Genomic DNA, 17,547 nt, shown 5'->3' with positions numbered 1-17,547 from the left:
GATCGGTCTTTCGACTCCTGTTCTAACACACCTAATTGTGTGATATCGAGACCAACGTATTTGTGACCCACAGAGCCTACCAGTTCTCCACACCCATAACGACCCTGGTACTCACCGGTCAAGAAAGTAGGGAGTCAACAATGCATTGGGTGGAGATGATGTTTTCTATGACAGTTCAAGATGTGTACACATTTGTCTTACGCGCCCGGTGTATTCTGTTCAGTGGATAAAAATATGATAATATTATTAAGTTTCATTGTTTATTATTTTGTTTTTGGTTTATGAACAGAAGTTGAAATAGAGCAAAAGGGCCGAAATGATGTTTCTCCTTTCGGTTTAATTTCTTTGCGTCTGATTAATTTAGAAATTTACAGTTTGTTCCTTATGCAATCTGGTGTCATCACTTGTCATATGTGTTGATTGTAATTATAATTATTTATTATTACATATAAGAGCTATAAACGTGAACCAATTCATGACAATCTTGAGGGACAAACTTGATATATTTGATATGTTGAAGGTAGTTGTTTTATAGATTATATCTGAATAACTGAACTTCGCACAGAACTGATATTGAGAGATTATTTTGGGGTGATGAGCAAATTGGCACGTAAGAGCTGTGTTCTCCAAAATTAAACTAATCGCATCAACTGGGCACAAGTTCAATTTACGCATGCAATTACTCATTCTTAAATGAAATTCAAAGTTAATGTATGAAGTGAATTCATAGATATCTGTAAGCTCTGTAATGTTTAGTTGAAACAAATATCAATTGTTCTTGATTAATGGTTTGAAGCATGTCAAATAATTGTCTAATGATTGTAATTGGCCAGAATCGTAATAATACACTGTTGTATTCATTGTAAGAGTGTTGTTTATGTGGTACATTCATGAACGAAAATTCGTTCCTAGCTATAGAAAAAAGTCCCTCGTCATTGTGCCGCAACCATAAGGTGTATACCATGAAAACAAAACGGCTTTTGATTTACTACTCAAAACATACATAAGTGTTTCCAGTGGCAGCTAATATTAGTGTTGCAGCGTTGTGCAACGACCAAAATATTTGAAGAAAAAAATATTATTATCAATAGTAGTGAAGAACACAAAAATACTTTTTAATACTCGCATATATACACTTTAAATAACATATTTTTTACTTCTGAACTATCCGTTCCGTTAATCCGTTTTAAAAAGTGAAAAATAATATGTCACAGAGTCTCTAATTTTATATTTGTTGCAGCGAGCATACAACGACCAGATTCCTTCAGCGCGGCAATCGGAGCAAATGTTAAGTCTCCTTTCCCCTATCTCAGAAGTTAAAGGGACTGGTCGTTGCAGTGCTTCTGCAACACAGCACAGTTTCCAGTGAACGAAAAGGTTTTTCGCGCTAAATAAGATTTCTAAATTTTCTTTCACTAGCAATTAACAAATGGAATTTGTTTTTATGCATTCATATTTTTAAATTATGGGACCATACTGAAGCAAATCAATATAATGACAATTAAAAAAAGTGATTGCAGAATTGCAAAATAAGAAAGAAAATATCTAGTAGAGGAGAAAACAAATGAAAGTAGACCCGCATTTACAAGTTTATTCTTAGCTTATATTGATAATGAGGACTTCTTCTACAGTAATTTGTGAATCAAATATTAATAAGTCAATATGTAGGATCGCCCCCCCCCCTCTGTGGATAGTATTTTAGTATAAACATAATTATTTTATAAAATAGGTATAATTTATACTCTTGATTATTTCCACATAAAACTGTATGATGGGGAACGCCACATTGAATTTGGGACTAGTTAGCAATGCTCAGGGACGTAGCCACGAGGAGGGTCCACCGGATTCGGACCTCCCCAAAATTTCGAAACTCGACTAACATTTGTAGACTTTCTTAACGAACTATATTTGTTTAACAGAGAACTGATTGATGTAGACTAAATATTTTATTTTACGCCTCATCATGTACTCTTTTCTTTTCTTATAAAAACAATCGTTCTATCATTTTTTCTAAAAAAAAATATATAGGTGACAGTAATTAAGAATTACTTATCGTCTTTTCGGATGCAGTAAAAGACAGGTTCCATATTATGTAGACGTATTAGACCTCCCTCAAATACTTTGGACCCCTCCCAGTTAACATTTCTGGGTGTAGAACTGGCAGTGCTGTTTGTTTTTATGTTCTTTGATTTTTGGCTTCTGTTACATGCTGATCCTTCATCTGGAGGGTTTCGAGGTTTCCTTTCCAGAACATATCACATTAGTAAGCGTTGTTTCGCCTCATGTGGAAGTATATTGTGTTCATCGTGCATTGCGTAACAACCAAGACGGATGATTTGGAATGTAGTTTTTTCTTTTATGCACATGTGTGTGTGTTGATGTATGAATATGTGACATTCGGAATTCATATACCAGTATCTCTTTTGTATCAGCTGGTTTGGTTTTTAATTATTAGGTTTAATTTTATTGTGTGTGCTTTAATTCTGTAAATAACCTACAAATTCTGAATGAATTGTATACCATGACTTCTGTAAATAACTTAAAAAAAAACATTGACCAGCTTTCAACTGAGGAAAAATTTGCAATTAAGGCTTAGACAAAACAAGCAAAGGGCAATTCAGGAGAGTGTTCAAAAAAAAAAAAAAATCCAGTTTAAATTTACAGGATATCTTATGGCAGTAGTGTTGTTTGCACCAGATACATTTTCTCAATTTATTTTAAATTTTCCTGGATAAACTGTGAGTAAAGTGTGTTCAATGTACATTTTTTTTATAAGACTAATCTCTGCTACGAACTATCTTCAGTCAACGCTGAAGAGAAATTCGGATCACTGTCAGGGACTGAGTTTGCTAGAATGAATCGTTCGCAATAGTCTAGAAAAAATATTTAGTGAATCTACAAAGGTTCTGAAATTAATATTAACTGTACTTATGGCGTCAGGAAATGACGAAAAGTTTTTTTTTTCACATGAGAAAGAATTGACACTTTCAAGGAATTGAATGTCCCAAGAAAGGTTATCACCATAGGTTATGCTTTCCATCGAAAAAGATCTGACAATAAGAATACCAGAGTTCAACTAGCATGTATTAGACTGATTTGCTCTAATCAAAGAGGGGATAATAAACTTACTAATTAAATAAGGTGATTAATCGGATAAAATGTTCTGTATGTTTTATTTTTTAAAAACAGAATTTTATTTAATTTAACATATCACATAGCATTTGCGTCTAAAGTTATGCTGATTAGTCCATGAGTCAACTTTATATCTTCTGTCTCTTATCGTTCGTACTGCAACACCCGAAACCACAATCCACCGGCCGCCACTGAGTGTTTTATGGATAGAAGGAATTTTCCAATAATGGAGAACTTCAAGTAAAAATCATATATACAATTTACACATTCGTTTGTCAAAGTCGACCAATTTTAATTAAATTCTATTTGAAGCAGAGAGTAAGATCTTCTTAAACAAATAACAAATCTAATTGGCCATTTTTTCAGAAGATACTGGTGTACATATTTTTTTTCTTTTTTGTGTCTGTATAGGCTATATGCTGGGTAATAGCCATATAACTCTTGTTGGGTCTTTTGTAAACATATGCAACTTGCAATAATAATAATAATAATAATAATAATAATAATAATAATAATAATAATAATAATAATAATTTAATCAATTGCGCGATTCCAAGATTTGATTGCCAAGTACGCAAACAAATATTAAGCTCCTATAAACATATTGTCTTCTAAAACATGTTACAAGTTTCAATATCTAACCTAAGATATTTTTTTAAATAATAGTTATAATACTTAAACAATCCAAACTTCTTATGTTTTTAGTAAATCTGATAGAATAATAAGAACATTACCTCGTTCTACATTCGTTACAATTTATATTTTTTTTATAATAAGTTCTTAAGTAACTCTATTTATTAACATACTCTTCTTTGATAACTCTAATGTCTGATTAAGTTATTGGTTGAAACACAATTACTATTAGTCTTTAAAGCCAATTCTAATACTTTATTCTTTTATGCATATGATAACGGATTAGAAACTAAACAATCTACAATATTATTATGGCTAACAAAAACACATTTCTTCAAAGACGAGACGCATAATAACCGATACATCTTATTGAGCTGAACAAAACTATATATATAAGTATAAAAGCTCACGTAAGCAGCAATGGAACATACTTCATGCTGGTAAAGATAGTCTGGAAGGATATCCAGAATAGACTTGAAAATAGTTTGGAGGGAAACTCTTACGTTTTACAAGTTTGAGATCCAAATAATTTTACGGACCTAGATTTGATATGAAAACGAAGTATGCTCTCTAGGTATCTGTAGATTTTAAACGCTCATCCGAGCAGCATAAAGTACTCATGACAAACCAAGAAGGTTTGGTATTTTCCAGCCTTAGTATGATGAAAGTTATCAAATTCGCAGTAACTGTAAATCTGTTTCAATAACCAAAACACTTACTGACATACCTGCACAGAGTGCGCCTTCAATGAATTTATCTTTAGATATGTTTCCATAAACAATTTCAGCTCGACGATCTGGTACAAGTTGTGGTATCTCATTTCGGCTGGTATGAGATCCACTTCTTGAATCTGTAACATCAATAATTCATCTTTTTATTGAATAGGTGTTCCTTTGACAGCACGTTCTTATGACACATGTCACTAGAGTTCCCCATGAAACATCCTTTCCCTTTTTTTCGTGATCCCCATTTTAGTTCTATTTCTGGAGAAATACGCACTGCGCCTCGTTAAACAGGATGTCTACTACATACTGCCGTATAGTCGTGCGCTCCAAATATGGTGAATTATCCAGTAAGAGTGTACGATTTTCCGCCACACATGATTCAACAGACTGAATTAGTAACCCTGGTAGGTCCCAACGATAGACCGTGTTTGTTTGTGTCCTATTCTGTAGGAATTTTGATGCAAATTGATGTTAAACGGTGCAGTTTTGCAGTGTCAATCTTTTGCCGTAGTTCTTTGACCTGAAAATTTTATGGAAGCTTTCTTCGATGCAATTTCTCATCCTCGTGTCACTTTTGTTTTATGCGTATTACATTAAACAGAATTTTCGATTTTTCACAACAGCAATCCCTTACCTTTTGCAATTACCTTTTACAGATGCCTGTCGTCTGTCTGACTGGATTCCTTTTGTTTGCCATTCTTCTCCAGAATAACTGAGAACACGTGGAATTTATGGCGAATGTGCTACTATTATCAACTCACTCACAAACAATGACAAAATGAATATAAAGAATTGTTTAATATTACGTTGATTAAAAAACTACATATTACATACTACATTAAGTGCTTTTTTCTGTGTGCACATGTAATAAGAATACATACCCTACCCAATAACTTCGAGAGTTGTTTGATAACTTCACATATCAGCAGACATGTTTGGAAGTTGTATTCATTGCAGAATAGCAGAACAAGTAGTTTCGAAAGTACATAATCTAACCACAAAACAGTAAAATTATTGCTTTGAATTTTTTTCTGTTATACGACGAACCAACTACCCATAAAATCTTCCTGGGGGATTTCTCGGTACTAGGAATCTATCATAATATAACGAATGAGAAAATCAACTAGAATAATTTGTATCACTTGTTTTCTATAGAAAAACAAAACGGAACATTGACACAAAGTCATATCCGTACTTCCATGAAGATCAATTATTATGAACTATGTAAGACTATAAAATACGTATTTCCTCTGTTGCTATTTCATGGATCAAGACGAAATTTTCAATTTAAGTAGAACATAAAATGGGACACATAAATACATTTTATTATCCATGTAGTTTGAAGTGTTGCAACGTAGCAACTGTACATTGACACAAAGACAAACTCGTACTTCAATGAAAATCAATTATTATGAACCCTGTGAAGAGTATAAAATATATATTTCTTCTGCTGCTACTTGAAGGATCAAGACCAAATTTTCAGTTTAAGTTGAACATAAAACAGAACATATAAATACATTTTATTATTCACCTAGCTTGCAGTGTAACCACGTAATAACTAAAAGAATCATGAGAAGGGACTTTTTAAGGGAAATTTTCATTAATATCCCGCAAATAGTTTTCCTTTGTACGCAGAAAAATCTCGAGCACTACGTAAAATGAAAGCGTTCACTCTTACAAATCGATCGAGGTATAACTTGTTATAGTGTTGCATTAACGGTCTGTTCTACGGTCATTTAAAGAGATCCCTTCAATGTCTGTAAAGGGGTTCAAGGCCCCAGGACCCAGGTGTTGCACTTATATGTTGACCAACAAGTATTTTTTATTTATTCTAAGGACTCTAAGGAACATTTCTAATATAGTGGCAGAAGTTCCCAAGTGGAGGGGAGTTATCACTCCCGTAGCCCTATGTCTAATACAGTGCTATTAAACCTTTTTATTCTTCCGTAACCCTAGACACAGTTTTCCATCCAATTATGTACCCTTGAAGCAGTTAAATCTAAATTAATACACTTTTAAAACTTAGTAAACATATCCCGTTGATTGAAAAAGGGGGACAAATAGAGACTTCAATAAAAGAACAATCAATGTGCCAATCAAAAGACTATTTACAGGGGGTAAACTGCACATCAAAAAATATTAACGTGGGAAATTTCTAAATTTCTTTCAACTATGATCATTAGGATTACGATCCCCAGACATATCTTCGCGTACCTCCGGTTGAATAGCACTGGTATAATAGACACTTTAGTTGTTTTCAGTTTTCACTCAAATTATTATCAAATATTAAGAGGCTTGATTATAATCATTGTTATTTTAATTTTTTCTCTCTTTTTTGGAGAACATTGCTAAACATATCATCATCATGATTATTATTGGCAGGTCACTTGCTGCAACTGAGAAACTTCGATGAAAGGTTGTCATCAGCTAGTTTATTCGTCTTGACGTAGCAATTTTCTGTTTTAATACATTTCTTCAACTACGGTTTCCTTCACCCGTCCCTCTCTTTCCTTCCACTATACCCTCTAGCACGTCCTTCATAATACAGTTCTAATCAAAATTTCAGTTATATGTATGGAAACATTTCTTACCTAAGACTTCGCTTCTCAGTTCATGTAGTTGCTGTTTTACTATTTCTGGATTCTCATTTAGTTCTTGTTTGGCGTACAGCATGAGATCCTCTGAAGTATCATATTTAAATCTATCTTGAGAGAAATAATCTGTAGCCATTTTCAAAACGATTGTTTCCTCTTCTGGGTGATCACTAAAAACACAAAGACAACTTGTAGGAATTAGGATAAGATTTGCAAATTTATCATAGCAGCATTGCATACAGATTATCTCACTTTAAATTTCACCTGTTTCTTTCGGGAATTGTAGCAGGATTTTAGCAAAAGTATGATTTATATCTGTTAATTTTTAAACTTCGTTCCAGAATATGGCGTTAGGAAAATTAAGAATAGGAACAAAGGAAAATTATTAGATGAACAGTAATACATTCTTTTATATCTGGGCGATGTAATCTTAATAAGAGGTGGTGGAAGTTCAGTGCAAGAAGATACTAAAAACTTTTCGTTTGCTTCTAAAGCAGATAGTCTGGAAATCAATGTTGTTAACACAGACTACATAGACCACATTTTAAATAGTCGAATAATAATAATAATAATAATAATAATAATAATAATAATAATAATAATAATAATAATAATAATAATAATAATAATAATAATGTAGAGAAGATGAATGTTTAAACACATATATGTTGTGATAAGAAATAAGCAATTACAAAAAAAATTGAAATAATGACGATGTTACAATTAGAGATTAAAAAACTGGCCTTTTCAGGATCAAGGTTTTCCCGATAAAATGCCGGCTTTTAAAAAAAAACAATGTTTCATGACTTTCATGTTCAAGTACTACTTTTGTTTCCTTGCAGATGATTCTAGAATTAATAAAGTTTGTTTACAACATCAGTACTTGTGACTATATATATCCTTTTCTGCTCAGGAAATATTTTATCCTGAGATTCGGAGAGTTCAGTTTACAAAATTAAAGATAGAAACGGCTATTTTGGGTATTTTTATGTTAGGTTTAGAGAATTCCTTCTTTCCTTATTGTTATGTCGTAAACAGTTTTGAAATAACAAATTTGTGCATAGAGTTTTAAACATTCTCTTTACCAAATTTACGTGGCCTCAATAAATATTATATATAGTTATCATGAACTTTTAGTCTATTCATAAATTTTAAATTATAAGTTTGTTCCACGATTTCTGCTACATTTTCAGAACAGTTATTGTTAACAATATTAAACTGCTTAGTAAAACATTTTGTCGTTGAAAGCTAATAGCTCTAAAATCAATTGATTGGAATTAGAGTGTATCCACCGATTTAAGTTTTTCTGTCCAATCGAACGACAAGTTTCGATTTTCTTCTTACAATTCTGTTATCATAATGCAATAATTAACCGTTTCTCGTATTATAATCAGAAAATCAATTTGGAACGTACCATTATTTCTTCATTAGACTTGAAATAGTTTAAAAGGCCAAAATTTCCAGGCAGAAAAGTCTCAGGTGTTTTTTAAAAAAGATTTTTTTTCAAACTCTTGCATCTACACTTACAACTTATTTCAAAGCATTTCATCGTTATCAAAACACCAATCAAAATACAAATAACAATTTGCAAAACCATATTTCAGTTTATTGTATTCTGTGAATGTGAGAGCTGATCACCAATAAATAGACATAATAGATATCTGAGCTGTTGTAGAAGAAACAATCTGGAAATAAATATTTGAAAAAAGATAGAACAAACGTATAAACTTAGAAAGTCAAACCAATGGTTCCCAACCTTTTTATTGACCATAGCTGTTGTTTACCAAACTGCCCATGACATCACAAAAAGTTCGTTTGATTTTATATATAGTAATAGCATAAGACTAAGTTTATATATATATATATATATATATATATATATATATATATATATATATATATATATATATATATATATATATATATATATATATTATAATATATATAATTAATTAAGCATTGGTACTGGCTTTGATTGGCACAGTCTGTCTCATAATAACCTATGATTAAACAATACACGGTAAAAATAAAGTTTATCGTATAAAGTTTAAACTAATATGCCTTCTGAATGGTATAAAATACGTGTTTAAATCACATTTTTCAGATACACCTCTTGGAGTTGCGGCCAATAGGTTGGGGAAGACTGAATTAAATAACGCTGAACTTCATACAGGTCAACAAATGTATATACCTATAATGAAGCCGAGTTATTAAAGTGGCGGATCACGTCGTTCGCATGAATAATGTGAGCGAAATGGATTCAGAACACAATTAAGCGTTATTACAATTACATGTACTTTAGTTATATATAGGCATATAAATAATTGAATCAATGATGGAAGAAAGGACCCGAGTGACATTTTTATGAAATTTGTTTTATGAGCTGTTCTGATTCTCTGGGAGTATACACAACTTTATGTATAGAAAGAACAGGAAATAGACAGAAATATTTAAGGTGTTACAACGTTCTAAACGCAACATTGACTATAAGCTGAGCACAAGGAAAGTTTGCAGTACCGAATTTAAATATATGTCTTGATATACGAAAACAACAAAAAGTGGACTCAAGTCCTTCCTGCAATCATCGAATCAATTATTATTATAATGATATCACCGATATTGTCACTGCAGAATACATGTCAAGTGTTCCAACTCAACTTCCTTCATATGGTTCATATTCATAAGTTTATAAAGAAAATAATGATAATATATCCAAAGAAAATAATGATAATATATCTAAAGAAAATAATGATAATAAAATTAAACATTCTTCGTCATAAAGAAAATAATGATAATATATCTAAAGATAATAATGATAATAAAATGAAACATTCTTCTTCATAAACCTCTGTAATGATGAGTCCAGCAAAGCCATTCATCTTACTAAGCCATTTTCAGCATTTATAGCACAAAAAATAACTATGTTCAATACATTATGAGTATATCTTCAAATAGTCTCAGAAAATAACATACGGAAATTAGACAAGAATAATAAATGTTAATCAATTTGTGTCAACTAAATTGTTCTAACAGTGTTTATGTACTCCCTTTAAGTCTTACTGCGGTCATATTGATCTTTTTTCAGACAGTCTGTGTGAAATAAACTGACAGAATTAGGCGAGTGTATATTGGAAATGTGAATACAGCACAAGATATTTAAAATGAAAAAGTCTACCAGGGACTTGACTTCAATCAGGAACCGTCTATACCCAGAGGTTAAAACTTTACCACAGAGTTACTGTTGTAGGTAGTTGTGCAAGACAATTCATTAACATTTTAAATTGCCGAAAAGTTCTTCAGTTTTGAAATATGGAAGATATTTTGAATATTTCAATAATGTTCGTGTGTGTGGATGTGGTATAAAGGCTACAGAACCATAACATTCAGACTCTTGTTGCTAAATTTCATTAATAACTTCCAGGCGTACAGTTCTACAGACTATGTACTTTAAAATATAGAGTAAACTCATTAAGTCGAGACAAAGGAACTTATGATTTGAACATTGTCCGTTTTAGGATGTCTTTCTCTTTATGTAGATTGAGTCGTAATAATAGTTAGATGATACTGAAAATTGAATTTGAAGTATGATATGAGGTGGAGCGTTTTCCACCTTGACGAAAAAAGAATAAGGAGGAATGTATTAGAATTAGAATTTATTAATATGTATGTGATTACAAAACAACTACTTAACAATCTTTATTAACGATTCAGAGAGCGACCGAGCTTCTGGTTGTAGTTCTGGTAGGAGGCTGGTAGTAGTTACATACAGTCAGGGGTGTAGCCAAGGGGGGGCCCATCGGGGCCGGGCCCCCCCAAATGGTTTCCTGGCCCCCCCAAATGACCAGCCTTTAAAACATCATAGTAAAATTATCTCGCTTCATTCATTTAAAAGTTACAAAGTTTATTGACAATTAATAATTTATGGTAAAATAGTAAGGAGAAATGTTTTTTTTCATACCGATCGAAAAATAGTATAGTATCTCTTTCTTATACCGATCGGAAAATAGGATACTTTTTTGTGACAGCAGATTACACAATCTACTGCAATTTATCTTTGACAGTTTTAAAACAAACGTTTTAACAAGGTACTATAAATACAGGTATAAAACAAAGGTACTAAACTGATTTGTAAGTACAGTATATTTTTATATGCTTTAACAAATGTTTTAAAAGACATAGAGGATGGAAAATTTGGTGAGAAACAATGTTATTCAATTTGGATTTCATTCGCTCTCTCTTTTATTTCTACTCAGTGTAATAAAATTATTATTTTTTTTAGTCACAAATAATAAATATTTTTGTCAGGAAACCGTAAAGAAATTAAGTGAAATTTCAAAGAAAATCAATCTTGTGTAGATAGGTTCTGTATACAAGGTCTTAAATTTAATAATATAAAGGTAACCAAGGAAAGTTTTGTTGCTTTTTCACCACCACCTTCGAACATTGATATGTTACCTAACTGGAAGATCAAAGATAGTCCCCATCAGCATCGACGACCTTCTGAAAACGTTCTGGAAGGCCATGGAATCCATCGCGGTAAAACTTCGTGGGCCGTGAAACGAAGAAAGTATCAGGTGCATTTTGGACTTTTACTAGGGATTTGAACTGGCGTCCTCTAAGGTGATTGTTCAAAGAATGGAGCAGGTGATAATCGGACGGTGCAATACCCGGGGAATATAGTGGTTGCAATATTGTTTCCCATCCAAGGCGGAAAATGCTGTCCTGAGTCATCTTAGCCACGTGGGACTTAGCGTTGTCCCGTAAACGAGGACCCATTTGCAATTCAGAAGCGATGGCTCCAGAGTTTTGAGTTTTTGTTGTGCATAGCTCAACTGCTGACACTACACTGTTGTATTGATACTCTGACCAGCTGGTAGCAGTTCCCGATGCACGATGCACCAAACACACAAAAGGACCTTCTTCTGGAACAGTGCTGGTTTCGGCTGTTTTGAAATCGGTTCATGGGATACTAACCAATGATGACGGCGCCGTGGAGCTTCGTATAGGATACACTTTTTATCACATATCAACACCCTATCCAGAAATGGCTCCAAAACAGTAAATAAACACAGGCGACTGCTGCATTGCCTTCTGGCCCGGAGTCAAAATATGTGAACCCATTGACCCAAATTGTAGTGTTTCACAAGTTGATGGATGTGCTGCCGAATGGTTTCTCCACACACTGATTTGTAGTCCCAGTTCCTCTTTGTACATGTGTTGGTCTTCTGGCACGTGGTGTTTTCGGATGTTTCGTCATCGTCCTTAAACTTGTTAAACCATCGCTGCAATGTCCGCGTCGTCACGACACCCTCACCAAAGGCCTGGCATATCTTCTGTCCCGCTACAGCGGCGTTTGACCTACATTTGAACTCGTTCAGCATACATGCTCTTATGACGCTCTGTGGATGTCCCATGTTCCCTCTGTCTTTACGCAAGTTCACGGTGTGTCTGAATTGCTACAACCAGGTAGTATGTTGGATATACCCACACCAACAACTGACGTCCGCCTTATCTCCACTCGCATTCAACTCAGGGTGTGAGGTCCAATTGAACACAGACCTCCACGAAAAGGACAGAACTTTCTTGGTTACCTTTATAGTTATGCACAAAAGTACAGCGTTTGGTCCCGGGCAGTAGTTCTTGATTAAGCATAATAAAAACTATTTTGAATATATTTTATGGATAATAATAATAATAATAATAATAATAATAATAATAATAATAATAATAATAATAATAATAATAATAATAATAATAATAATAATAAGAAGAAGAAGAAGAAGAAGAAGAAGAGGCTAAAATAGTGGTTTTAGTTTTCCAGAAGAAAACCAAAATTTTCCTTTCTTTCAGGCCTCAAAAACACTAGCAGCAACACTTTTTTTTTGGCTTTGTACATTGTAGCTGGCCCCCCCACAAAAACGACGGGCCCCCCCTACACAAACCTGCTGGCTACACCCCTGCATACAGTTACCACATTTCTTGCGAAACTAAAAGTTGAAAATATTTTACTTACATTTTTTAAAATTTTACTTCATTCTTTTATAATTAGGAGAAAATTCAAACCCAGCTCCACAGACATACGAAAACATTACTTCATGTTGCGGAAAAACTCACTACTCCCCACAGTTCGTTCCTCCAATAACTTCAAAAACTGCCAAAATATTTCACATTGCACATGAAGGTACAAAGTACTATCTAAATTGCGTAGACAACTAGAAATTAAAGTGTAACCAAGAAAATAACTTAACAATGCGAAATCGCGAAAGTTTTCCGAAAAAGCCGAGGCTTGGTGTTTCAACGAACTATGTCAGATTGAGCAACGAAATCGGTATTCTGAAGTCGCGACAAAATGCGATAACTGACATTTTGAGCGAAATATGTCGCAATACGCGACAAATTGCAATTTTTTAAAACGTCAATTTCAGTTGTTAAAATACAGAAGTAAAAAGTACAATTTTCCAAGCAACGTTTTCTTTTTGTAATTGGCAACGCTGATTGCTTCTAACTTCCGTTTCAACTTCATAGCTGGTAGTTGTGGGATGTGGAATCAGGCCCGTGGTCAGCCTTAAAACGTAGGTAGTGTCCGGTAGAAGTTGGGACTCGAATCCAACTATATTATAGTTCATTTGCAAGCCTACCGTGAGAATTTTAGACAGGCGAATAAGAATTTAGGGAAGATGGCCCGCCTAGATCCCCCATGGATACGGGCCTGTGTGGAACGTTCAGCGTCGTGACAAAACAGCATAAATCACATATGCAAGTAGATACTGCGCTAATGTATTGTATGTATGTTTTTCCTTTTTTGCATGTGTACCGTATGTGTTTTTGGTGTATAGCTAATACAATGTATGGTGTTTTGTGATGGCAATTGTGAAGATACTGTGCTAGTGTTTTTTTAAGTTTTTGGACTTGTAAAAGAAGAAAGGAGTAATTTGTTGTTAGTAACTGCATGAAGAATAGCTTCATTGTCCTAAGTATTATTATTGTTTATTACTTATATTGGGCCTACATTCGAATTTGTATAAATTATATTAGAGTTTGTATTAGAGCTTGTAAAATTATTTAATTAGCGACAAAATGAGAAATTTTATATCTCAAAATATGACAAAATACGACATTTTAAATTTCAAATGCGAAATATTTAATTTCAAATTACGAAAAACTCCTGTCCTTAGCCATTACCCAATGGTGAAATGTCATTAATAAGAGCGGGGTAAGAATGTATAAACCTATATAATCGAGACTGGTATGACCAAAACGGTTCCCAAATTAAATGGAAGTATACAAATTGAGGAAAATTTTCTTCAACTTTACTAACACGCTCTATCTCTCATACTTGTCTCTTAAACCCTAAGTTTCAAACATTCTAGATTTGGGAAAAATTACAAAATATTTCTGGTATTTGTAATTCGCTTCTGATTGAAAGAACAATAAAAGCAAAAAATTAAGATCAATTTTGGGAATCCTTCTCTCTTCCCGTAATTGCGTAAACTGAGTGCAGGAGATTAACTTCGTCACTAGAAAAGAGACTCAAATTATTAAAACTAAATAGAACACAAAAGACAGGCTTTCTACAAGACAGTTTTGTTCTATGAGATTTAATTTACGATGTCAAAACTTTGCAATAAATAATTCATTTGATGTTAACTTTGAATGTTTCTTTATACTTAGCAAATTAAAAAAAAAAACAGTTAATACAACTAAACATATATTTACAATAACTGAGACAGTAAAATAATAGGTTTTAAAAGAAGAACTTAGTTGTCGAGTACATAAGATTGGAAGTAGTGAGGGAATATCTGAACATTGAATGCAATTTATTGGGTATTAAATATACACCTGAAAAATTAAATGTTTCACCCTCTCCATTCGCGATAGGCTATAGGAGACCCAAAGCTTATATGAGGATAAGACTTCAGCACATACAGAAGATAATTATTAGGGTCAACCACAAGACGACACGAGACAGGTATCATGAAGAGATATGACATCAGTCATGACCTGTCCAATAGAAAAAGGTATACTTTCCGAAATAAACCGGAATTTTACACCGTTTCGAAACGAGACAGTCTGAACGCTTGCCTAACGAGCAACCCTGAGGTGATGTACGAAAATATAGAAACAAGCAGAAGAAAGGCTCAAAACGAAATGGCGAGAAATCGTGAAAATGTGGTAAAAAGTAAAAAGTCAACTCATTTGAGTTAGAATGGTGTAACGGCAGTGTTACACTACCAAACCAAAAATCAAACAAGGTTCCATCCGTTCTCTTACTTTTCATATTTTATAAAATAAGAACTGAAACCGTGTAACATAGAAGGTTATGCTATTTAATGTTCTCTAAAATATGTGACAAGTTTTGCTAATCACACACTGCAATCACGGATTGTTCATCAATGTCCCGTATTATTTGGACTTCAGAATAAAGATAAGATTTATGATATGAGCTATCGTGGATTCTAAAGTGGAATTCGAGAATCAACCGCCGCCTCAATAATGTGATTTTATTAAACTAGTGCTTTATTTAAATTTCACGTTTATATTACCTTAAAGTTCACCAGCTGCCATTTCAGTGAATAGCAGTAATTCATTTATTCCAAGAAAATACACGTTTTGCCTTATAGAAAGATGTACAAAAGCCAGCGACGTAGCATAAGGGAACGCCTGTATGCCCGGCATCCCCTGTTAATAAGAAAAAGTACGTATTTCATTATATTTATAAATTGTTTGCTTATAATTATCACAATTATTTCCACTGCAATCTTGTGGATGCCCTCTCTCGCTTTACTTTGGCAAGCGGAACCTACGCATGCGCATCACTCAGATGCACATTTTCTGTCTTTCCTCTTTTTGTATGCTATGTTCCTCGGGCATCCAGGCATACTGCAAGCATCGGTGTTTTCGTCTGCTTTCTGTCGAATGCGCATGCCCAACTACTCACCGCCATCCCTTTGCAACCCAACATTTGCTTTAGATATAAGCTGGCGTATGCTCAAGTACTGCCAACTCTATATCTTTTGAACTAAGCTGTGGTTTCTGTATAGAACGTACGAGCGCTGTCAAGGAAATAGAACAAAACATAAATAGTTAGTTCAACGCCATTATGAAGCATGTCGCTTATGTAAGTGATAGTATAAAAATAGTTATGCTTTAATCGTAATTAAATGCATCGTAATTGTAATAGTAATTAAAGGCAAACTAATAATTTACATCATAAATACATATCATGATACTCTTTGAGAGAACTCACATACACAAGCATAACTATAATGCATTCTGTAGAATCACGGTCACCGATCCGGTAGGCCACCCTCTACCCTTCACAAAGTTTACTTGTGCTCTTCTGTATCTGGATATCTGACAATGAAGTAGATACACAGAAATAGGCCCCCAGAGTTGCTTTAAGTGCTTTCTATTTGTATCTTCAAATGATATAAACACTCAGGCCCATATTCACGAACTGGCACCTGAGGTCCGGACACAAGACGACAAATTTCTAGGGGTGTCATTTTTTTTTTTTTTTTAAAAAAAACGAGATTGAAGTATGGTATGCGGAGAAAGAAGCTGCCCACGAGAAAGAAATAAAGGGAATTATACTGAAAACAATATTTATACAAAAGCGGAGCCGGTTTTTCTCGTCACAATGCTAGTGGCAGAAAAGGAGCTGAGACAATTGCTTATTGGTGTCTAACGTAATCTACGCATTTGCTACTGTATGCCCCACTAGGCGTGCAATTACGGGAGCCTGGGTCCCTAAATGTTTTGGCCTCCTAATTATTAAGAGTAGTTATTGATAAAAGAGATCGTGACGATTGGACCCCCTAGCATATTTGTGCCTCTCTCCTAAACTTAAGACTGGTTGCGGGCCTTAATGAGCAGACTCATCCTGTTAATCTTCTATTTGTGTTGTGTAATCGTTCTGTACTAGATTTATGCTTTTGTTTAGCAATATTGATGGTTGGTGGTCAAGAAAAATTGTCGGTATATATATATATATATATATATATATATATATATATATATATATATATATATATATATATATTGTAGAGATATATGGTTTTGGGTCATATTATTTTGGTGATAGAAAATCACAGTCATTCAAAGTTGTATTAAATACTGAATTATAGTAATGAAATGTTGTTATGTAGTATAAACACGTGCTTGTGTTTATTTGTTGACGTATGTCAATAATTTGTAAATGCGTTAAATGTAATTGTTGTGTTATGGCTAGACGCTAAGTCGTCAGTTTACATGTTTATTATGATTTGCAATGTTGTGTTTAAAAATAATGAAATGTCATCAATGTGAAACTGTACGTAACAGTGACACACTTTGACTGTGGCATAACCGTCAGACTTGCAGAAAATAGTTGGTCTGGGAATTTGGTCACGATGTAATTCGGGTGAAACCAATGTTTTACCAATAGCTGAGATAGACAAAAGATCAACGAAGGGAATTCCAGA

At 33.6% G+C, this 17,547-nt stretch overlaps 1 protein-coding gene across 1 annotated transcript in view; it reads right to left on the bottom strand.

The window, feature by feature from the left end:
* The window catches only part of LOC145693295 (alpha-tocopherol transfer protein-like), a 171,898-nt gene that overhangs the window by 115,285 nt on the left and 39,066 nt on the right, over positions 1-17,547 (bottom strand). The window contains exon 2 of the mRNA XM_081769151.1: positions 7,082-7,254. Coding sequence (XP_081625277.1) covers positions 7,082-7,220 — 139 coding nt within the window. The 5' untranslated portion in view covers positions 7,221-7,254. The remainder of the gene's footprint in view (positions 1-7,081; positions 7,255-17,547) is intronic.

This window comes from Thermobia domestica, chromosome 8 (genome assembly GCF_964235325.1).
Source record: "Thermobia domestica chromosome 8, izTheDome1.hap1.1, whole genome shotgun sequence".
Classification (NCBI taxonomy): Eukaryota; Metazoa; Arthropoda; class Insecta; order Zygentoma; family Lepismatidae; genus Thermobia; species Thermobia domestica.
The sequence above is the reverse complement of the archived record's forward strand: the minus strand, read 5'-3'. Positions and strand labels throughout refer to the sequence as shown.